This window comes from Alnus glutinosa, chromosome 2, assembly GCF_958979055.1.
Source record: "Alnus glutinosa chromosome 2, dhAlnGlut1.1, whole genome shotgun sequence".
Classification (NCBI taxonomy): Eukaryota; Viridiplantae; Streptophyta; class Magnoliopsida; order Fagales; family Betulaceae; genus Alnus; species Alnus glutinosa.
The window spans coordinates 18,705,999-18,730,024 of NC_084887.1; the positions used below are offsets into that span (position 1 = coordinate 18,705,999).

General features: G+C 36.8%; 1 protein-coding gene and 1 long non-coding RNA gene across 2 annotated transcripts; both read right to left on the reverse strand.

Moving 5' to 3' along the window:
• Positions 1 to 716: 716 nt before the first annotated feature.
• Positions 717 to 15,046, reverse strand: LOC133861460 (persulfide dioxygenase ETHE1 homolog, mitochondrial). The gene is made up of 9 exons (XM_062297255.1): positions 14,593 to 15,046; positions 7,243 to 7,371; positions 6,987 to 7,094; positions 2,224 to 2,358; positions 1,544 to 1,585; positions 1,407 to 1,466; positions 1,267 to 1,320; positions 947 to 971; positions 717 to 833 (listed from the first exon to the last, which is right to left on the reverse strand). The coding sequence occupies exons 1-9, from the start codon at positions 14,824 to 14,826 to the stop codon at positions 727 to 729; spliced, it is 894 nt and encodes a 297-aa protein (XP_062153239.1). The 5' UTR covers positions 14,827 to 15,046; the 3' UTR covers positions 717 to 726.
• A 7,099-nt stretch (positions 15,047 to 22,145) lies between these two features.
• On the reverse strand, positions 22,146 to 23,816 carry LOC133861062 (uncharacterized). Its single transcript, XR_009898954.1, has 3 exons — positions 23,684 to 23,816; positions 23,488 to 23,545; positions 22,146 to 22,269 (listed from the first exon to the last, which is right to left on the reverse strand). It is a non-coding gene; the product is annotated as an uncharacterized LOC133861062 (long non-coding RNA).
• Positions 23,817 to 24,026: the final 210 nt, after the last annotated feature.

Here is a 24,026-nt window from a genome sequence, read left to right on the forward strand (position 1 = left end):
TTTCACAAATAAGCATGATCAATAAGCTTTTCACCCCCTTAATAATACCCGGTAAGAGAGCTAAAGTTCCAGCAATCAAGGTGTACCCTTGCGATATCTACAAATACTACCCACTTCATCAGCCATAGCTCAATTACAGAAGGTATGCCTGCTTTCAAAGCCCAGGTCTTATATTAAGCTTGTGGGCCCCAAGCAAAAGAAGAAAGTCTTGTTCACTTTAAGTCTCGTATTAGGATTTCTACATTTATCTTTGTTTCCAAATTTGGAACTTTTTGAGTTGTTAGTGTGTACTTCTCCACATTACAGCAGCACTGCAAGTCTTCATGTTCATGTCATTGCAGCAGAGCACTAGTAAGAAGTAATTGGTACTTCTGAGTTCTTTACTTGAATTCAAGTGAAATGATTAGATAACTTCTTTCAAGAGTTAATATTCATTATCTTTAGCACTTCTGATCTAGGAAAATAATCTTATGAGAAAGGTGAAAATTCAATAAAGTAGAAAGATTGAAACTTTGTTTGAAATGGACAACTGCCTAAATTTTTACTTTATTCCTCCCTTTGATTGTCCTCTTTCCTGCTCAACAACGATTCTCCTTATTGTTATTATCTAACAATCTCTGCAACAATACAATGTGTTATTGGTTTGGACACACAAATCAACAAATAAGCTACTAAAACAACTCTCTCAACTTGAATTCCACCCCCCAAAACCATACCTGACTACATCTAGTTTGAAGTTGCTTCAACAGGCTTCGCAGAGATATCTTGCAAACCACAAACCATATTTGCAGGGACAGCAATGTCAATCATTTTTGGGTAGGAGAGGTTAAGATCTGTAAAACAATTAAGTAGAATTAAATCAAACTCTAAATGGCTATATGTAACATATGAAATCTGTGTTCAATGGAAAATTTGTTCTCAACACAAATGTGCCTATACAACTTACTTTCCATAATATTTTTGAAGGTTTCCTGCAAAGAGTTCACAGATTGAAACAATTAAAAATATGAGGGAGAAGTGGTATTGACAAAAGGCAAGTGAAACAAAATGCTAGTGGTGAATTTCATAAAAACTATTATAGGAGCAAATGTCCCTGGTGAATAATATGCTAAAGTTTTATTATTGAAGTTGTAGACCAAGAATTTGTAGATAAATCAAACGGATAATGGGAAAAGAACCCTACCTATTTGGTAATAGCCATATTTGACTAGTGACATTTTGTATGGAAAATCAATCAAGAAAATGACATTTAGGCCAAAGAATCACCTCATCTTTTGTGAGCCTAGGATTATAAAGCATCTCCTCCCCTACAGTGCTAACCTGGATGTGAGGCAAAGGGGTGGCATAAGCAGCTGTTTTCAATAACTTACATAGTCCAGATATAAGAGCTAACAGATGGTTCATACAGTAAATCCTTTGTAATCATGGGCAGGATAGATCAGCGTGTCCTTGGGCAATGTGAAAATCTGGATACATAAGAAAAAGTTAATAAGTCTCTGCCACTATAGTGTTTTGAAGTTCAAATAGTCACTCATGTCCTTGCCTGTGAATGCACTGACTCGTAGAGTTGATGTGAACTCCCACCCTGTAAGTAAATTAGTGAGATAGATGCTACTTGATATTTCCCTCAAAATGCCATCTGAGAATGAATTTAATATCTTCACAAGCAAGCCGTGATTTTTTTAATTCTTATTTATTTCTTAGGAAAACTTCATTTATAACCCTGATCTTTCATCACTTTTACAATTAAGTACTCAAACTTTAAAAAGTGTAAACTTAGGGTATCCATCTTTTAATTTTTTTCAATTTCAACCATCCGTTAGAATTTTCCGTTAAATCCTATCAAAATTTTCAAAATACCTATGTTTTTTTTAAGAAAAAAATCAAAGATTCAGGCATGGGTATTTTTGCAAATTCCGTTAAATTCTGACCAACACCTAAATCCTTGTAATTTTTTTCCTTACAAAAAAAATATGGATATTTTGAAAATTTTGACAAGATTTAACGGAAAATTCTAATGGATGGTTGAAATTGAAAAAAATTGAAAGATGGATACCATAAATTGACACTTTTTAAAATTTGAGTACTTAATTACAAAACTAATGAAATATCAGGAGTTATAAGTGAAGTTTTCCATTATTTCTCTTAATCATGAAAAACAAAAGGTTTTATTAATGAAAAGGAAGTAATAGCTAAAGAGTTCAGATATTTAAGACATTACACCTGAAAATCAGTTCTCCCACATCCACGTATCAGTAAGGCATCCCCTGTGAAAGCCATCCTTGGTTGAGGCTGATCAGGCCCCTCTCCAGTAACGTAGGTAACACAACCTAATGTATGGCCAGGAGTAGCTCGAACCTGCAAAAAGACTCAAAAAGAATTTGTACATAAATACACTTTTGCTACTAGGTAAAAGGGGCGGGGGAAAGGAATACCCACTCCGCGAATTTTTCTTGCTAAATATTTTAGTCGGTATCTACATTGTAGCAAACAGGAATAGGTCACCAAAAATATTCAGCAGTACATACAGATCAAAAATGATTAACTGGAAAATAATGCTCCTACATCAATAACTGGCAGCAATGTCCAAAAACTGTATTCGCTTTTTAAGCTTTAAAAACACTTTTTTGACATAATTATCTAAACAAGTTTTCAGATATGGTCCCTACAGAAAACGCTTTTCAAAACACAAAATACTGGTTGAAAAAAATTAAAAAAACTTCTCCCACTTTCATATAAGAAATTTTTTGAAAACACATGCTTAGTTTTTCAAAAACAAGCGAAAAACACTTTTGAAAACACAGTTCAATCTTTCATGCACAGTAACAAGTGGAGAATAGCTTCCACTTAAAAAAAAAAAATGGAGGTTGGCCTCTACATAGTGGAGGCCACCCCTTCACTGGAGGTGAGGGAGGGGGTCTCCCTCCCCACCTCCTCCATTGACAAAAGAGTGGCTCACGGCCACCCCCACTAATAGAGGGGTGGCTCACAACCACCATCACTAACACGAGTAGCTCGCAGCGCCCTGCTAACAAAGGGGTGGCTCATGGCCACTCTCAGTCCTCCTCACCTTTGAATATTTTTCTTCCTTCTTTTTGGTATTTTGTTTTTTTAGAAAATGGTATAATTGTAATTTTCTACGGATTCGGTCCAAAAATTTGACATAATCAATATGGTATTTGATGGAATGAAGGATTTAATAACAGGGTCAATCTCCAGGAGCTAAAAGATAAAAATAGAAACTCATAGTGATTCAATCATTTTTCCTTTTTGTTTTGTTTCTTAATATTTTGAAAAATTGTTTTCAATATTATATACAAACACTTTTCAGCTTTTTTATTTATTTTTCTTTCAAACACAAGTATCCAAACAAGTTTTTAGAAGCGGACCCCACAAAACACTTTTTAATTTTCAAACACTGAGAGCACTTTTCAAAAACTCATTCAAACATACTGGCATTTCCCCATTTATTTATTGCAACAAAGAGTAATATGAATTCTTCAAATTATGAAGTTTTTAAAACCTCAAAATCGCATCCCCACCCCCCCGCCCCCCTCCACCCCAACTCTTTCTCACATAAAACATGTTCGAAGGTAAAAGATGGGGTCAATACCCACCCGGCGCATCAAAATTATAGAGCAAAAGAAGAAATTTTTTCAAATCTCATTTTATCCTCAATTTTTTTTCTCTTTTTTCACAAAATACAACCGTTAAATGGTGAATAGATCCTATTAACTAACCCAATGATCTTCCATATGTTTTCACAATATGTCAATTTTATCTCACCTACTCAATCAAGCAGTATACAAAATTGCAGAATTCAATAAGATTGATTTTTCATGTGTGAGAGATATATTCCAATAGCGCATACCGATCATTGCATATATGTCATATTCTCAATGAGCACGGTTAATACCAATTTTCATACAAATGAAATAATCAAAAAATCATCACACATAAAGATGCATATGAGATCTTTTATGTAGAAAATCCAACTGAAAAAAATAAATAAATAATCACGGTGACCTAGTCTAGCTCAAAATGACATAACTACTGAAAGAAACAAATACAAGACTTACAGAACCCACATACAGACTTGCACAATGATTTGATTCATCATGAGACTCACATTGTATCGTTCACTTTGTTCAAACATTGAATCATCACAAGTCCCGTTCTTTGTTCGTTGATATCACGTGACAATCACAAGTCTCGTTCTTGCACAATGATTTGATTCATCATGAGACTCACATTGTATCGTTCACGTTGTTCAAACATTGAATCATCACAAGTCTCGTTCTTTGTTCGTTGATATCACGTGACAATCCACAACGCGTGTTCCACTCAACGTTACAGACTCCTTCAAACTTTTTTTTTTATAAGTAATAAAATTTTATTAAAAAAGCATAAAGCGCCCTTAAGTACACAGGAGCAGCCGAAGCAGCCCACAAAAATAAAGAAACCCAACAAACCCTCAAAAACCAAAAGCCCTCAAACCCGAACCCTCAAGAAGCACACCCTTCTACAGCACGTGAGCCTTGCTTTTCCTATGCCAAGAAGACGCGTTTGCATCACCATAATTAATGGAGCTTACCAAATTCAAAATCTCCCTCCTACCTTTGGTCTTAGGCCGCGCAACTTTAACTTTCCAAAGAAAGTCCTCTTCAAAGGCATCCAGAATTGCCAATGACAGATCCTCGTCCTCAATACGATCCAACTCCCAATCCAATGCCATGTTGGGAGGAAGAACACCCGAAGGGTAAGGAAAATCTCCATCCTTCCCATCCCAGATCTCATCACCCAATTTCCACACAACCACCTTCCCAGACAAACCAAAACCTACTAGTCACTTCTAAGATTGGGACAAACCATTTACCCTGGAATCATCACCCTTTCCAACGGTTGGAGTGACGCAACCACCCAAGGGAGAAGGAATCCCTACCACCCCAACTTCCTTTACATCCTGAGTTGATGATGGCATGACCAACTCTAAAAGCGAGGTATGAGGAGTTAAAGATTTCGTAGTCGGGCTTCTGTTGAGAAACTCTCGCCGAAGGATGCCCTTCATCGAAGTAGATGGTTTAACAAAATCCTTCACGGAATCTGCCACTCCCGCAAAGTCCGTCACAGGAAGCACTACAGTTGCTTCCTTGGTTGAAAAACTGATAGGCAAACCTCATTGCTGCCACAGACTCTGCAAATAAATTCTCATCCAAATGCTTTAATCTGCCTTCCCTTGCCTTCCAGTAGTACTTCAAGAAAGGCTTAGAAACGGACAATACTGAAGCAGAAGAATGTGTAGTGATGAAGAATTTTTGTATCACAATTACAAATGGTTGGGATATTAAGGTAGTTTAGGTTTGCCAATGAAAACATTTGCCTCTTTTCTTCCTCTCAAAAACACTATTTGTCTCTCTTTAAGCCTCACTTGAGCTCTCAAAATATTCAGAGGAAGCGTTTGTAGTTGTGACAAAATAATAAATTTATAAACTCTTCTAAAAGTCTTAAGAATTTCATGTTAAAATTTAGATCTGCACTGTACGGTTGAATGGTAAGTTTGGCATCCAAATGGGATAGGTTAAAAATACAATTTTTCTGTTCTGGAATTCAAATGATCTTCCCACACAAAGAGATCTGAGATTTATTATGGGTCACCTTTCAAATGGTGTTCCCCACAATCTTCTCAAGATGCACTTGAGTTGAACTCATTAACTCATTACCGTTTGAACGATGAATTGAATGTGCTTGCCACGAAGCATTTTGTTTCTCATCCAATGTCACTTTTCGAAACTATTGAACAATATGTGAAATTTAAGTATTTTTTAAAGTAAAATCCAAACTTTTTACAACCTCATTCGTGACACTTTAACCCTAGACCATATGAAGTCCATTCTAATCTCCTAAGGTTAACTTCTAGATCTCTATTCTCCTAAGGTTAACTTTTAGATCTCTAAGTCAGTTACCATCCTAAATGATTGAAATCAATATATTGGTCTCGGTGTCTTCAAGAGTAAGTGTGATAAATCTTCAACCTTCCTATGACACAACTCAACAGATATAGACTTAAACATAACTTTTCACTGGTGTTTTGTCAATAGAATATGCCGACACAACTTTGGACCTAACAATAACTTTGTAATTATGAACTTGCATTGCTACTATTCCACAAATAGAAATTTCTGAGGTGGCAAGCTACAAAGACAAGAGTACAAGAGAAAATTATGAGAACACCCAAACACTTCCACTTCCCTACCTCTTACTTGATGAATTTTCAAGCACAGTAGGCATCTACCAAATGTAGTAGGATTTATCTACTATCGTCACCTCCACACTACATCTACCAAAGGCAATCTGCTTCTGTAGAAATTAATGCTTCACTATTTTAACCTCAACACATTCTTAAATCATCAGAAACACATCAAAACAAGAAACCAATTTAGTGTTCTTACCTTCACCCATAACACACCATCTGACCTCTTGTGCGAGACGTTCATATATATATATATATATATATATATATATATATATATATATATATATATATATATTTTCCTGATAAGTGGGATGATGTTCATAGATTTATTGTAACTATATACAAGACATTTACTTATCGGAAAAAATAATAATGTGCAAGACATTTATCTCACACTAAATTAAAAAAGGAGGATCAGCAATCATGAAGTGGAAACTACTTTGCAAGATGAATGTTAAGAATAAGATGAACATCAATTAACTTCCTAGCACCTGCAGAAGCACCTAGAAACAAATAAAGCTAATGCCTAGGCTCACCAAGCATATCAAAAGCATGGACAATAAACTTTCCAGTCAACCTATCACTATACTGCAATTATTTGATTATTTTCACCAGAACAAAAAATAGTGCATTAACCTATAAATTTAGGAAACCATTCTTACTACACAACTTAAATAATTCCCATGGTCATTTGCATGAAATAGTTAAAAATTTCAGGCAACTGCAGCCCTACCTCCAAAAACAGATCACCAAATTTGATTTTATCTCCGGCTTCAATCAGAAGATCAGCTTTCGAATTGCTCGCTTTTGAAATGATAGATTTCAGTCCAGGAACCTTATTCTGCAATAATAGTAACCACGTATGAGAATGCGACAGATTCATTTCTGCCTATACAGCATGAAAGTGTTTACCCAAATTTTACTTTGGAAAAGAAATTTTACAGAAAGGAAATGTAGTAAAGTTCAATAATATGGAAGAAATTTCACACCTTCATTAGGCCAGTACCAGTTACATGGTCAGCATGGACATGGGTGTTCATAGCATAAATTAGCTTCAGTCCTAGCTCTTTTACAAGGGACAGGTCCCTCTCCACTGTCTTATCAACTGGGTCAATCAACTGCAAAATATGAAACAAAAGAAAGGAATATAAATAAACCTGGTAAAAGAATAACAACAGCAACAAAACTAGTCAGCATAGACTTTTAATTAGACATCAATAATAAAGGTATTGCATAAGACAGGATGCTAGTCAGCACAAAAGTTAGAAGAAGGAACATACATGCCCATCTCATAAGATGTTCCCCATGAATGAAAGCAATCAGTTGTGTTGACTCAGGAAAAAAGAAAAGAAAAGAAAAAGAAAGAAAGCAATCAGTTGTATTGGTTAAAGTACAAAAGTTCAACTTCGCCTTTATATTATTTACCCGCTTGATGCCTAATGTACTCTAAAGGGCATCAGTCAATGATCAGAGCATTTAAAAAGTGTATATCTACCCTGACCAGTTTATTAGTGGTTTCTCCAGGAAGAGTTTTTCTGGATCCTGAGACCTTACTTCAAACTTTTTATTTTTGAATACAAAACGAAAAAAGTTTACATTGCATGATTTGATATTTTGATTTTGCCAAACATATCCATAAATGCATAGTAAATGACCAAATTTGAGTTAAAAATGCATTTTAAGCATTGGTAGTACTATAAAATGTTACTAAAAGGGTGCCTTGGTGTGAAGCACGAAGTTCCAGGAGTGAAGTGCTTCTGATACCTGAAAACCCCGTTTGCTAAAGTGAGCTTTTTGGAAAAACTCGAAGAATTAATAAGTGCAGTTTTTTTTAATTTTTGGTTGGAAAATATATGCATCAATTAAAATGAATCTTTGGATCATAAAACTATTGAAATTGACTGTTGATTTGTTATGCAAACTACTCTTACTGCGTGTTGTACTACACATACTTATTTCTCATTGTACATCAAAACCCAATGGATCAGATCTAGAAGAAAAAAAAAAAAAAATCAACCCTCTCTCCTTTCTCTCTATTCTTGTACACTTTACTCTTCTTCTATGCCATGCACTCTCATGACTCCTCCAACCTTGCAACCCGTGACACTATAAAAATGATTTAATACCAAACAACCCTTTTTTGAAGGGGACCCACCATAACTTGTACTCACCTTTCTGTGTCACTCTCACTAAATACAACACCATGAAGTACAAGGCAAAGACATCAATCTCTCAGTCATGAGCCGCTCTAACAAAGTTCATGTTTATCTGAGTGGAACCTCCCAAAAGATCCATATGAGCTGCAACAGGAGCATCCTTTGCGCAAGCAATACCAAATAAATCTAGAAAGGCTTTCTTAAGGGCCATCTCCCCACACCAGAGATCATGCAAAAATCTAACCTTAGATCTCTCACCTTAAATCTGGAATGACAAATACTTCTCCCAACTACTAATATTCTTCCATAATCCCACCCCATACACCCCTCCAGGCTCATTAGAACACCACCCTCTCCATGAACTTTCATATTTAGAGTCCACCACTACTCTCCAACAAGCCTCTCTCTCAAGCCCATACCGCCAAAGTCATTTTCTTCAGAAAGCAAGATTGAACCACAGCAAGTTCCTAACCTCCAACCCTCCTTCAGAGATCGGCGAGCAAACCTTCAACCAGCTAACTAGGTGATATTTGAACTCTTCGCCTAGCCCACCCCATAGGAAATCACGTTGAAGCTTCTCAATACGGAATGCAATACCCGTAGGGAGAGGAAAGAAGGACATGAAATACATAGGTAAGTTGGATAGGGTGCTCTTGATAAGGGTAATCCTACCACCCTTAGACAAATACATCATTTCCAACTAGCCAACACACTATCTTCTCAATAATACCGTCCAAAATATGCTTGGCCTTGTAGGAGGCCCCCATCGAAAGACCAAGATACTTCAAGGGCAAAGTGTTAAAGAATATATTTCCTATATTGAAAAGAAATATATTGAAATTATTCTTCATATAATTATGATTGGAGATGGTAGGAGAATATATGATATTGTACTTTACTTGCCTTTTATAGGATTGATTGTAATGACATTAGATGGTAATCAAATCAAATAATTGTCTACTCCAATCCTCCTATAAATAGGAGTTTCTTGTATTATAATATCATCAAGTGAATAAGAGCAACAATGTAGCCTTACGGCTTTATCCTGTGGACATAGGTCATAGACAGAACCACGTAAAATTGCTTGTCTCTATTTTCTTTTATTTCCGCTATTGTCTTTATTTTTCTATTTGATTATCTTTTCTTTCATGGTATGTGAATTAAATGATTAAATTCACCTCTTCTTATGAGCTTAAGCTTTTGGAATAAGTAGTGATTTAACATGGTATCAGAGCAGAGGTCCTGAGTTCGAACCCTGACTCCACCAATTCACCCTCCATTTCAATTAAATATTTCACTTGTTGTGCCTCTCCTATTAAGGGAGTTTGAACCGACACGTGAGGGTGAGTGTTATAATATAAATTAAATGATTAAATTCATCTCTTCCTATTGACTTAAGGTTTTGGGTTGTGTGGTGTCTCAACATGCTATATAATAGACTCACTAAAAAGATTCTCCAATGTCTCAATCTCCCTAACAAGTGGTATCATATTATAATTGAAATGAGAGGTAAATGACAGAATCAATGTCGAACTTAAAACCTCTGCTCTGATACTATGTTAAATCATCACTAATTCCAAAAGCTTAAGCTCATTGAAAGAAATGAATTTAATCATTTAATTTATATTCTAACACTCCCCCTCACGTGTGGGCTCAAACTCTATTTTAATATGTGAAGCCCAACACGTGGAGTATTTAATTGAAATGAAATGTGAATTGATGAAGTCAAGGTTCGAACTCAGGACATCTACTCTGATACCATGTTAAATCACCACTTATCCCAAAAGCTTAAGCTCATAAGAAAAGGTAAATCTTATCCTTTAATCTATATTCTAACACAAAGATGCAACCCAGAATCTCAGCCAACCCATCCACATTATCAACATTTCCCACAAGAACCAATTCTGACTTGGCTAAATTAGTCTTCAAATTCTAAACAACTTCAAAACATAAGAATAATCTCTGTAGATTACGTAGATGATTTGGGTTGGTCCCACAGAAAATCAAAGTATCATCATCAAACAGAAGGTGAGAGATAGCAACCCTTGTCCCCACAGAGAAGCCAGATAACAAACCCCTACTCACTGCAGCAGAAATCATCTTACCTAACGCCTCCATCACAATGACAAACAGCAAAGGAGACAGAGGGTCCCCTTGTCTCAAGCCACGGGAGCAACGAAAACAACATGTGGAAGTGTCGTTCACCAAAACTGAGAAGCACATCGAGGAAATACAGTGAGCTATCCAAGAGCACCATTTCCCTCCAAACATGCACCTTCTCAGCATATACTACAAAAAATCCCAATTAACATGATCATATGTTTTTTCTAAGTCCATTTTGCAAATAACACCCGATTCTCCAAATCTCAATTTACTATCAAGGCACTCATTGACAACAAGAATAGGATCTAGCATGTAGGATATGCCTACCTTGGATGAACGCATTATGTGACTTCGAGATAATCTTCTCCAACACCAACTTAAGCATGTTCGCTTGAATCTTAGTAATAATTTTGTAAATACTACCCACTAGACTAATTGGGCGAAAATCCTTGGGGTTGACAGCCCCTAGAATCTTCGGAATGAGGGTGATGAAAGTAGCATTTAACCTTTTCTCAAACTTGCTACTAGCATGGAAGTCACGAAAGACCTTCATAATGACCTCTTTCAACACAACCCAACAAGCTTTGAAGAACACCATAGAGTAACTGTCAGGGCTTGGCGCCTTGTCACCATTCATACCTTTCACAACCTCCCCTTCCTCAAATTCTCTCTCCAACCAACTAGCCCCAGCCTCATCAATAGAATCAAAAGAAAGACCGTCCACCACAAGCTTCCAACTAAACTGCTTGGTGCTCTAGAAGTTATTATACATTATATTTAAAAATAAAAATAAAAAATATCATTTTGCATCTCAAGCTTTACTTCAATCAAGCATGTATTTGTGCATTGCACCTAGGCTTCAGGAGGCCTTTGCGCTTAAACACATGAGATGCTTCAAATAAATAATGTTCTCGCCTCTCTCCTCTTTTCTTTCTCGAATTTTTCACCACAGTGGTGGCTCGTGTAGGCGCATCCCGCTAGGGCTCCATTCCTCATGCTGTTTTAAAGCTCGGATAAAGCGTGGAGTTGCTTGGGTGGTGGAGAGGCATTCCCGTTCCACGACACCGCACACAGACATCCGTTTCCACCTCTCTTCATTGGGTTCACAACTTGTTACAGGAGTTCTCTTCCGTTCTCTAGACGATGGCATTGGAGAGGCGTTTCTTCACGGAGGCCAAAACTTTCATCTTCTCGGTGGAGGAAGGCAAGTCTGTGTTGAGAATGAAGGAGAGAAGGAAAGGCTTCTTAGGGGTTGTGCTTTTGGGTTTGCATTGTACTGCTTGGGTTGTCGCAACGATGAAGGAGGCTTTGCGATCTCAGGGGGTAGAGGATTTTGTCAAATCCTACCGGGAAGATTCGAAGGCTTGGATTGTTCGGAAAGGCTATAATAAGGATGGTCGCTTCTTGGAGCAGGCAGTCTATGCAGTGGGTGGCCAGAGATGATTCATCTTATTCCCGGAAGGACGAGGAGGGCGGGGATGGTACAAAGTGATTGATGAGCTGTGCAAAGTGATGGTTTTTCTGGAAACCACGTCTAGGTCTTCTCCCATTGGTGTGTCATCTCTAGTGGTGAATAAGAATGGGAAGGAAGGTTTCCTCCACAAGCTCGAGTGGGGCTTGGCCCATTGTTCGCGGAGGTGGTGAGGTCAAGGGGCCCTGTCAAGCTACAGATTCCACTAGTTGAGAGGAGTGACCTTGATTTTCTCCCGGCAATGAGACTAGCAACCTCAGAGGAGGTGAGAAGGATTCCGCTAGACTGCTCTGTGTTGGAGAAGGAACCGTTGGGTGAAGACTTGATGTTGAATCTGCAGGGTAAGGGACATCCAACACGTCTTCTCTCTACCCAAGGCACTCCAAGTTCAGCGAGGAAGACTTGGCCTCGTTTGAATTTGCGGATGTGGAACATTCTAGTGAAGATGTTGGGTCGGGTCTTTGGGTCGTTGTTGGGTCATCCTTGTGCTTTTGGACTGGGTCTTAAACCCACTTTTAGTTTTAAAGGGTTCCGCCTGGGCCGGCTTTGGACGAAGCCCAAAGCTAAGAAGCGAACTGAGGTTACAAGTCAAGGGCTCTCTGTGGATCCTAAAGCAGGTTTTGAGTTCTCTTTGGGTTTTGAGTCTACATAGTGTCTTCAACGACTAGAGGTGACGGGGACGGCGACGGTTGACATCGGTGGCTGGTTGTCTGCTCCGACCAATTCTAAGAGGTCTAAAGGTGCTGAAGAGTTGTCATTTCCTTCCAAAGGCACCTGCTCTTGCTTGAACAAGTCGTTGGCTGTTGATCTCTCTGTTTTGCCTCGGGAGTCTTTTCTGATGCCGGTAGGGTCTGGGCCGATTTCTTCTGCTCCGGAGTCTTCTACGTGCGCCTCCTATTCCGTGCAAGCCTTTACGCTTCCAAGTATTTTGTTGCAAGCAATCTCTGGTCCTGGCTCGGTGCTTTCTGGGTCCCCTTCCTCTACCTCTGCTTTGCCTCCAATAGCAATGCGTGTCCCCTTTGAATGCTCAGATTTGGATTTCTTTGGGGGCAACTGTGTTGGGAGAAAGGCTCTGTTTATCTCTTCCGATTATGGCAGAGAGTGGGGCTCCCATCTACCCGTCCGAGTCCAAATCGGTTCTAAGATATCATCGGAAATTGAAGGTAGGCAAAAATGCTCAAATGGATGCTTCTCTGTTTGACGAGGCTGTGACAACTCTCAGTGCTCCGACAACACCGCTTTCAGGTGCTTCTTCTTAGGTCTTGGGCGGAACCGTGGGCCGATCCTCGCTGAAGCCAGGTGGGAGAGTAGTCAATAAGTCTCCTCCATCTAGCTTTCTTCGGCGAGCTTTCCTTATCCCGAGTGCTCCCTCCCCTTTGAGTGGTTGCGCCTCTCCAATAGCTGAAAATGGTGCGAATTTCAGATCAGATGGCTTGACTCAATCTCAGAAGTGACCGGTAAGTTTTGGCCCGTCTGGGGAGATTGTTGTGTGGGATCAGGGGGATGAGGTTTGGGTTGGAGAGGGAGGAGACTCCACTTACCCCTTAGGTGTCTGTCCTCTTGACATGCCCTTGGATTGGGTGTCGGATGGCGTTGAAGATGAAGATCCGTTCTTCACGATTTTGGATGCCATTGAAGAGGATTTCCATCATGTTAAAAAGGGTGCGCATCTTAAGATCAAAGGGAGGAGAGGTGTTGAATCTGAAAAGCTCCATTGACTACGACGATGCAAGTGTGCCCTTTAGGCGAAGGAAAAGAAAGCCTCAGGTGCTAAAGCGTTGAGTGTTCCTTGTGGGTTTTGGGTTTATAGGCTTAGGTCATTGTGAGTTTGTTTGGGTTTTTTTTCTTGTAGCTTTGAGTGCTCTTTGTAGGTTTTGAGTTTAAGGGCTTAGGTCCTAGTGGGTTTATTTGGGTTTCTTTTTGTGGGCTGGTTTGGTTGTTCCTGTGTATACTCCCTATGTACTTAAGGGTACTTTACACTTTTTTTAATAAAACCTTTCTTACTTATCAAAAAAATAATAATAACGTTGGTACTAGATCAATAAAAGATGATTATTAGTTTATTTGACCATGCATCCCATTTTCAGAACATTGAAGACTTTATATGATGGAGACTCTTTCCATTTTCTCCGCTTATTCATGAACTGGCTTAAGATTAAGAAAACCAGTTAATATCACATTACCCATGGACAGTGAATATTGAATATTGCGTCACATGAGATTTAACTTGGTGGCATATTGTACAAATTCTAAGCTGCTATTGCTAAAACTGCATCACTAGACTCCAAACAGTACTTTCAACTGGTCTATCCATGCATACGTTACATAACAGGTATGACATAAAAGAGAATAAAGGGTATTCAACCACGGTCCATGTACATTGTTGTCTTTAAATCTCAACCATTATTTTCATTTCAAATTGAATTCATTCTAGAAGATCCTCATCCTTAAAAGAGTTGAGCAACTAATTTGCTAAGAATTGTATTAATCCATTTTCAAGTATGCGTGAGCTATGTAAACCATCCACAAAAGAAGATCCAATTTCCTTTCAAATTCTCAAGTTTCAGGAATGGTATTCATCCATAAAGATTAAAAAAAAAATCACAAACCAGAGCAGGCTTTTCAGGGTGAGACACGTCGGCAAGCAAGTAGGTGTAGGTGGAAGACTCCTTCTCAAACAGCTGGCGAAAGAGGAGCTTGTTGGAGCTGGGCTGAGACGAAGTCGTGAAAGATGCGGAGGCCATGGCTTGGGGCCTGAGCTTGGTGCGAAGGTGAGGGAGATTGAAGAGAGTAGAAGGAAGAGAGCGAGGGAGAGAGACGCGAAGTAGAGTGATCCGAAGCATTCCTCGTCTCCCTTTTTAAACAATGCCAACAGCTTTGGCCGGCCGGTGAAATCAATTCAACATTTCAACTGCAACCTCTTTATTTTATTTTATTCATTCCAATGTGCGAGATGAGTGGCAGTCTATGGGCGTCATGGCCAGTTGGCACCCCTGGTCGGAGCCCCGGCCCCTAGGATTGTTTGGCGCTTCCAATGGGGCAACGACAAGGAGATGCGTTTTCCGTCCCTTTCAAATACCTTTGCAACAAAACAATTGTGCGAGTATAGGACAAAGCGAGATCGTTTGGATAGAGAAATTGAGAATGAGGTGGATTTTCACTAATTTGGATAGTAGGCCTTGTTTTTTTATCTAAATTGAACAACAAATTATTGGGCATCCAAATTTAAAAATGAGTCAAACTCTTTATAAGTTCCGTTTGTATAACTTTGGATCGAATTTTATCGTTTAATAAATTTATTAAGTATGAACACTAATTTTGGTTTGATTAAAATTTTATTTTATTTTAAACTCATTTGAAGCCAGTTTATTATGTATGTATATATATAGAGTAATGTGATAAACTATATTTTTATTTTATAATTGTTCAATAATATTGACATGACACTCCAAATAAGAGCGGAGGGAGGGGTAAATGCCCCCCTCACCTCCCAAAAATTCTCTTTACCCCCGTAAAATTCCTACCTACCTATGCTTCAATTGCCCACTCTCACCAATTCATTGTGGGCAAATTTGCCTACCTTCTACAGTGATTTACTTTTTCTGTCCCTAGTTTCATCATTTCAGCTGTTTCTGTAATTAGGTTAGAGAACTTACTGAGTTACAGTCCAAAGGTTGAAGACGACGAAAGCCCCTTTTTTTTTCGTTTTTGTAATTTTTTTTTTTTATCAAAATGCACCATTTGAGCTTTGTTTTACCAAAAAAAACAGCAACGTTTAACTGAAAGGCAGTGAGCTAGGCACACACGACTTGAATTCTTTTGCTGACTTTGCTTTACCATTTTTGGTTTAAAAAACAGCACCTACTTTAACTCTGCTGACAAGGGAAGTGACAAAGCACTGCACATGACTTCATAGGCTTTTGTTTTTTTTAATCGAACATCCTACTACTTTTTTTTTATTATTATTTTTTAAAAAAAAAAAAAAAAAAATATCCTAGCTTTTAAACAAGCAATAGTTGCCGGGTAGTTATCTATATAAAAAAATAATAATAGTTGCTGATGTAGTGGACTAGAGGGTGCTCTTAAAATAAACATTTTTTTTTAGATCCATCTTCCTAATTCTTATTTAGTAGTTTAAAAGCCCATGCATCCTATTTATCTAGTTGGAGTGTTTCAAACCTTTTTTCAATAAGCAAACTATATTTTAACAGGAATATAAAATAAATTATAAAGCCAATTTAATTTTTAAGATTTTTATTTCATACTATATTAAATTACTAGTTATTTAAAAATTCAAACTTATATAAAATATTATAAAAACGAAAAAAATATATATATATATAGTTTTTAAGGATTAAGGATACCTTAACTCTTTGTAAGAGTATTTCTAGATCAACATATAAACACTGTATTCTTTTTCTAGGATTCTTAGGATTTTACAGGGATTGAAGAACTAATTTTTATGGTTTTGAACGCTTAAATAATCAATTATTGTCATGTCAAAATAGATCTTTTCTTTTTCTTTTTTTGAAAAAAAAAAAATTATGGAGAAATATAGTTAATACACTTTATTTTAAAAGTAGTGTGTATGTTAATAAGAATTATTTTTCAGGATGTTTAGAATAAAGTAAAATTTCATTTTGCACAAGTTAAATTCTACATAAAACGATTATACGTAGCTTAACACAAAATACGTTATTTGTTGAAACTAAATATCTTGCGGCATAGATGAATTCTACAAAATATAGTTTTTTGTTCAAATTTATTTATTTTTTATTCATTAAAAAAAAAACTGCATCTTTGAACTAAAATCCTGGCTCCGCCACTGACTCCAAATTAACCTTTAGATCTTTTTATTATTATTTAACAATGATTAATCCAATGGTTGATAGCATATTATAAAACTAAAATGCTAATTAATAATATAAGCAGCGGAATGATTGATCATAAATACCTCTAGCTATTCTTTGCTCAAACGTATGAAGAAACTTTTAACAATAATCAAAAATTTTGCAATAGAAATTTAGAGAGAGTCTTATGATCTATGCCTATCTAAATCCGTACTGATAAAATACACAAGCGGTGTTTTTATAGGCTAGATCAGGGACCTCTTCAACAATATTGGAGAAAAATCAGCACATTATCAGGATAAGTGATTCCCATGATCTGCATGATCTCTCATGATCAGATACAGTTTGGAATAAGTCATGTTTACTGATATGCCATTAGGGACATTTATGTAATTTCTAACATTCTCCCACTTGGCCCTTATGGCACATATAATTCTTTATTTTGTTCTGTTCTACAATATGACTATTACTTTATTTATTCCAATCATTTATGGAATCCTCCCACTCACACAAGGAATACTATGCATGAATCATGGCGGTAAAACTTTATATAATAAGCCGTCCCTTTCATGTATTACATGTATGATATTTCCTAAATGAGTACTATATGGGCAATTTAACTTTATGAATAAACTTCTCATAAGTTATTCAGGTCCAACTTTAATTTGATATTTCCTAAATGAGTACTATATGGGCAATTAAACTTTATGAATAAAATTCTCATAAGTTATTCAGGTCCAACTTTAATTTTATCCCCATGGATAAGGTAACAAATGTGTACGAAACTTTATTAACAATAACTTGATGTCTATAGACTAATTAGAAAGAACTAGATACAAAATGAATCAATGAGCCCCATATGCTCCACATGACTTTTAAACAGCTTTACCGGTAAACCTTTAATCATAGAATCTGCAATCATCAATTCAGTACTGATATGCTCAATGAAAACTTCATTCCTTTTGATGTTCTCTCTCACACGAAAGTACTTGATGTCTATATGCTTACTTCTGCTTCCACTTTTATTATTCTTGGAGAAGAATATGGTAGCACGATTATCGCAGAAGATCTTGATTGGTCTCATTATAGAATCGACAATTTTGAGATCACGGACAAAAGTTCTCAACCATAATGCCTGTGTAGTGGCTTCATAGCACGCAATAAATTATGCATCCATTGTAAATGTAGCAACTATGGTTTGCTTGTTACTTCTCCAAGATATAGACCCTCCAGCAAGAAGAAAGATATACCCTAAAGCAAATTTTCTACTATCTACACATCCAGCAAAATCTGAATCTGAATATCCAACCACCTCTAAATGGTCAGTGCGTTTGAATGTCAAATTGTAGTCCTTGGTTCCTAGCAAATATCACATAACTTTCTTTGCAGCTTTCCAATGTTCCAATCTTGGGTTGCTTTGATATCGACTCAGCATTCCAACTGTCATTGCTATGTCAGGTCTAGTGCAGACCTGTGCATATAATAGGTTGCCAACTGCAGATGCATATGGAATGTTTTTCATCTGCTCTTGTTCCACTGCATTTTGAGAACATTGATCATTACTGAATTTGTCTCCTTTAATGATAGGTGCTATTGAAGCCGAACAGTTCTTCACTCTAAATCTATCTAAAACCTTTTCAATGCAGGCATTTCAAGACAGTTTTAGTATTCTTTGTTTTCTGTCTTTATGAATCTCTATGCCAATGACATAAAAGGCTTCACCCAAATCCTTCATTTCAAAATTTTGAGAGATGAACTGTTTGGTTTCATTTAGTAAACCTAAATCATTACTTGCAAGTAAAATATCATCTACATATAGGACTATAAAAATGACTTTACTCTCACTGGCCTTAAGGTATATACATTGACCAACAAAGTTTTCAATAAAACCATATGAGGTAGTAACTTTGTGAAATTTTATATACCATTGACGGGAGACTTGTTTTAGTCCATAAATAGATTTATTTAGTTTGCAAGCTTTTCTGAGTGTTATTATCAAAACCTTCAGGTTGTTTCATGTAAACCTCTTCTTCAAGATCACCATTCAGAAAGGCTGTGTTTTCACATCCATTTGATGTAACTCTAGATCAAAATGAGTTACTAATGCCATGATTATCCTAAATAAATGATTCTTTGGTACTGGAGAAAAGGTTTCATGATAATCAATGTCTTCCTTTTGTGTGAAACCCTTGACCACAAGTATAGCTTCATATCATTCAACATTACCGGAAGCATCTTTCTTGGTTTTACAAACCCATTTGCAGCCTACGACTACAGCTCCCTTTGGTAATTTAACGAGATCCTAGACTTGATTTTTAGCCATGGATTCCATTTCTTCCTTCATGGCATTTAACTAGGGGTGAAAACCCGGTCCCGGTTATTGGATTTTCAATAACCGGGACCGGACCCGGGTTTACCCGGATTACCCGGTTAAACTGGGACTGGATCCGGGTACCACCTATAAGATTGGTAATTTAAATTTAAGTGAAAAAAACCACCTATAAGATCTAATAATTTGTTCATAGTTATTTCCAAAGCAGAATTTTGGACCCACGTCATATCATATAACATCTCCTTTTCCTGCATTGCTTGGAATTGGAGTGCCTACATTAAAAACATCACCGGTCGAGTAGTGTCTAACATCTCCTATATTAGATATTGGGGCTAAGTTATTCACAGAACCCAAATCCTATCCACAAGTATATATCTAAAGTAAAGGCTAAACACAATTCCATCCAATACAAGTATATATCTAAAGTTGTCCTTCTCTTCAGTCTGGATTTTATCAGTTGGATCATGCTTGATTAAAAAAAAAAACAGAGGCAGCTATCTTAAATAATAAATGACTGATTAAAAAACAGAGGCTTGTTGGATGAAGAAACAAAGGCAGCAACATAAAACAAATCACTGCCTGGAAAAATCTTCACCAACCAAACCAAGAAAAATCCAAAACAGCAGCTATCTAAATAATAAATAAACATTACAAGGAGTAGACATTAAGCCTCTCTTGACAATAAAGCACAACCTATCACAAAGACATTAAGCCATCAAACAGTCTCCATAATGTCTGAAAATTACAAAGATCAACTACCATTTTTAAACAAACCAGCAATCAAAAGTTCATAAACATTAAACATATTAAGAATTAAAAAAGTTCAAACCCAAAAGTTCATAAACATTAAACATATCCAAGCATGGTCTGTGGCTTTTTGTAGCTCTCCTCTCAATCATCAATAACTACAATAGAAGAAAAAAAAAAATGAGAATGAGTAAAATAAATAAATAACAAAAATGAATTAATAATAATGAAAAATAAAATGAATTTATAATCATTTACCATGCTCATCAAAGATTTCAATAATCTTCTCATACTCCAAGTCTTGATTGCCCTTTAACCAGTCTTGAGTGCAAATCAAGGCCTCAACTGTCATTGGAGATAATGAACTCCTAAAAGGATCCAATATACGTCCTCCATTGCTGAATGCAGACTCGGATGCAACTGTGGAAATAGGAATGGCCAATATATCACGGGCTATCTCTGCGAGGACAGGATATTTGGGTGCATTAACCTTCCACCAAAGTAAGATGTCAAAATCTTTTGATGTTGCTTCACACCCATCCAAAAAATAACGATCTACCTCCGACATACACTCCAAGTTGTTCTCTTCCTCAAGGTGTTGAAATAAGTCATTCATATATTCCGTCTCTGCAAGTGTATCATCAGTGTTATTTCCACTAGCATCTAAAGATGTAACAGTTGAGCTTTCCAAACTCGCATCAAATTTAGACAAACGCCCCCCATATAACTTATTATATTGCTCCCACAAACGGTTCAAGAGGTCTTTCACATTTGTCTCAATTTCTTTTGCCCACTCAGGGCCACTGCATTTGACCAAAGAATATTGTAACGCCTTAAACTTGGTACGTGGGTCAAGAACATGAGCAACATACAACAATAAGTTAACCTTATCCATAGTTCCCCAATACTTTTCATACTTCCTTTTCATATCCCAACTCACTGCACTAAGGATAGAATTAGAACTCATGCATCCATCAGACAATGTTTTTATGATAATGCAAAGTTGAATGAAATATGCATTGGAGGTAACATGAGTTGAGGCAGAAAACTTCAATGTTGCTTCATAAAAAGGTTTCAAAAACTTCACAAATTCCCTAGCATTTTCCCACTCATCATAGCTAGGAACAACAAAAGGATGACCATCTTCCTCCCCAAGTCGAGTAAAAGCTTTTTCATACTTCTCAGCCGAACTCAACATCAAGTACGTAGAATTCCATCTTGTTTGAACATCTAGAGACACCGTCTTCGTACATTGAATTTTTTCACACTTTATGCACTCTTTAAACCTTGCCATTCTCTGTGGTGAAGACCTCACAAATTTCACTGTATTCCTAATATTAGAAACACAATCACCTAATTTTTTCAAGCCTTCATTTACAACAAGATTTAATATATGAGCGGCACACCGCATGTGGAGGAATTCACCTTCCAAAATTGTAGTTCTCTTATCCTTAAACTTCTTTCTCATATAATCAATAGCCACATCATTGACTGTAGCATTGTCAGCTGTAATAGTAAACACTGATTCAATCTCCCACTCTATCAATGTATTCTCCAAAATTCTTCCAATATTTTCACCCTTATGACTTGAAATCAAGTTAAACTTGATTATTTTCTTATGCATTTTCCAATCAGAATCTATGAAGTTAGCGGTAACAACCATGTAGTTCAAATTTTGAAGAGATGTCCATGTATCAGTAGTAATGCAAATCCTTTTTCCCTTCAAAAAAGCCTTCAAATTAAGTTTTACTTCCTCATATAACTTCATGCAATCCTTTTGTAGAGTAATGCGACATGGTAAATTGAACCTTGGTTCAATTCCATTCATCAATTCTCTAAACCAATCACTCTCCACATGCCTAAAAGGCAACTCCTCCTTAATGAAATATTGAACAATCAATTTTCTTATTTTTATCGGATCATACTTCATAAATCCCAATTGGTTAGTATTGCTATTGGTACTACCATCCTCTGATATTTTCTTAAATGACGGTTGCAATAGAGTTTGACCTTTGGGTATATCCGGTTTTCTAAGTGGGGAGGTTGGACAGTTTTTAAGGTGTACCTTCATAGTTGAAGTGCCATTTCTCCAGTGACACGCTAACATCCTATTGCAATAATTGCATTTTGCCTTAGGGTTATCCGAGTCAATTGGTTCCACTTTTGTAAAGTGCAGCCATACTTTCGACTTATTCACACAATTTTTTTTTTTTGAGGTACCCTTACCCAATTTGTGTTTGCGAGGAAGACAAGGGGGTTCCAACAGTTGTAGATGGTGCTCCAGGTTTGTCATGTGACTCGGTAACATTTTCCATAATAGGACAAGGTGTATGAGTCTCATTAACGGTGTTCTCCATCTGTTAAATGTTAAGATAATAAGATTGTTATTTCTTGTTAGCCTATTAAGAAAAATTCACCAAATGGAAGAGTAGAATATTTAAGAAACAAAATATAAATCATAGATTCATATATAGTGTAGAATTCAGATTTAATAAACCCAAATAATTTTCTGTCTTAAGATAACATCTTGTCAACTCAAAGGAAAGTAATATGTACCTTATAAAAACCTGAAGAGGCAATAAATATGACTCTTTACAAATTAAAACATGAAACTGACTAGAAAAGTAACCAAAAATAAAACAGAAAATCCAAGCAAAACAGCCTAGAAAAGAAAATAGTTACAGAGTGAAAACTCTAAACTTTAACACAAAACTTGACAGGTAACTAAGGCTTTAAGTGGAAGCTCTACCCTCCATTAAACAGCACAAAAAAAGGAGTCTCATTGACCCATTAATTTAATTTGTTCTAGTATTGTATTAAAATAGGAATTTCCCACAGACGAGGATGAAGTATGACTTCTCCCTTATTTGATAATGTATGTTGGAGACCAATTCTCTGGAAATTGGCACTAAGTACGAAGTCCTTAGCCGCACCCAAAAAGATTATGCTTGTCTTAGCACCATTTCCATGAAAAGCAACCTTGCCAAAACTTAAGCCATGTAAAGTGATTTGAGACGCTGATTGTGTCCCATTTGTCACAACAACAGCGGCCACAACGCGAACACAGAGGCAAGTTATTAATACAACTCTGTAACTAAACTAATGAAACCAATCAATTCCAAAACCCTAACACTAGCCTCAATCTGGAACATTGCCACATCATTCAGAACCTTCAGAACAAGAAATTAATTCATAGCAAAAACAACATGGAGATCATACAAGTAAACTGATATTGCCAATAACACAAGAGATTGCCAGTGCAACATATTCTCAAAAGCTGAAAATGACCTTCAAGAACCTCCACCAAAAATAAAAAGAACTTTGAACACCATGTTTACATACCACTTACCAGAAAACTTACGATAAAAAAAAAAAAGACAGGAAAACATGAAAAAACAAACAAACAGCTGGAACTTATTAACTTAAGACAGAAAAAACTCAACAAACCCATTTAACCAAAACCAACAGGAACATAACTTCAGAAGTTTAAAATCTATAAAATCCCCAAAATCCAGTGCAGATCAGAAGTTCAAATGCAAAGTTAAAGCAGATCTAAAAAAAAATCTAGATCTAACCTTTGCTCCGCTTGCTTCGGTGCTTACTTTGCTCCGTCTGCTTCAGAAATCATCAGATCTGTAGAGAAACAAAGACGAAATCACTAAGTCAGTAAGTTTTGTTCTTCATGTCCAATACCCAGTACAAAGAAAAGAAGAACTGAAGAAGAAATGAATGCAGCGTGAAATGAATGCAGCGTGAAAAATAAAAACTCACTTTAAAAAAGAAATGAAGACAAGATCTCGATTCTCCAAGAAGACTTAGAAGAGTGACACCGGCAGAGGAAAAAAAAAGGAAAGAAGAAGAGCGACAGCAGCCGAGCCGGCCCAAGCGACAGACAACAGAGAAGAAGAGACTGAAGAATGAAGAGGAAGAGGCGAAGAGCAGTCTCTGTGTCTGTGGCAATGTGGCGTGAGTCAGTGTAAGGGTTAGATTTACTGATTTAGGCGACTATTGAGTCATTGACTAAACGTAAAACGGTAGGGCAGGCCGCAGGGGGAGGGGGGGTATTTTTTTTTTGTTAATAATTTACACCCGGTCCCGGGTTCCCGGTTTAACC

What these genes read in the sequence shown, in the direction of transcription:
- LOC133861460 (XM_062297255.1), bottom strand. Translation starts at nt 14,826, where the DNA reads ATGCTTCGGATCACTCTACTTCGCGTCTCTCTCCCTCGCTCTCTTCCT. An exon ending in GTGGGAGAACTGATTTTCAG is followed by an intron (nt 1,586 to 2,223) that starts GTGTAATGTCTT and finishes ATTTACTTACAG; the next exon opens with GGTGGGAGTTCACATCAACT. An exon ending in ACGAGTCAGTGCATTCACAG is followed by an intron (nt 1,467 to 1,543) that starts GCAAGGACATGA and finishes TTATGTATCCAG; the next exon opens with ATTTTCACATTGCCCAAGGA.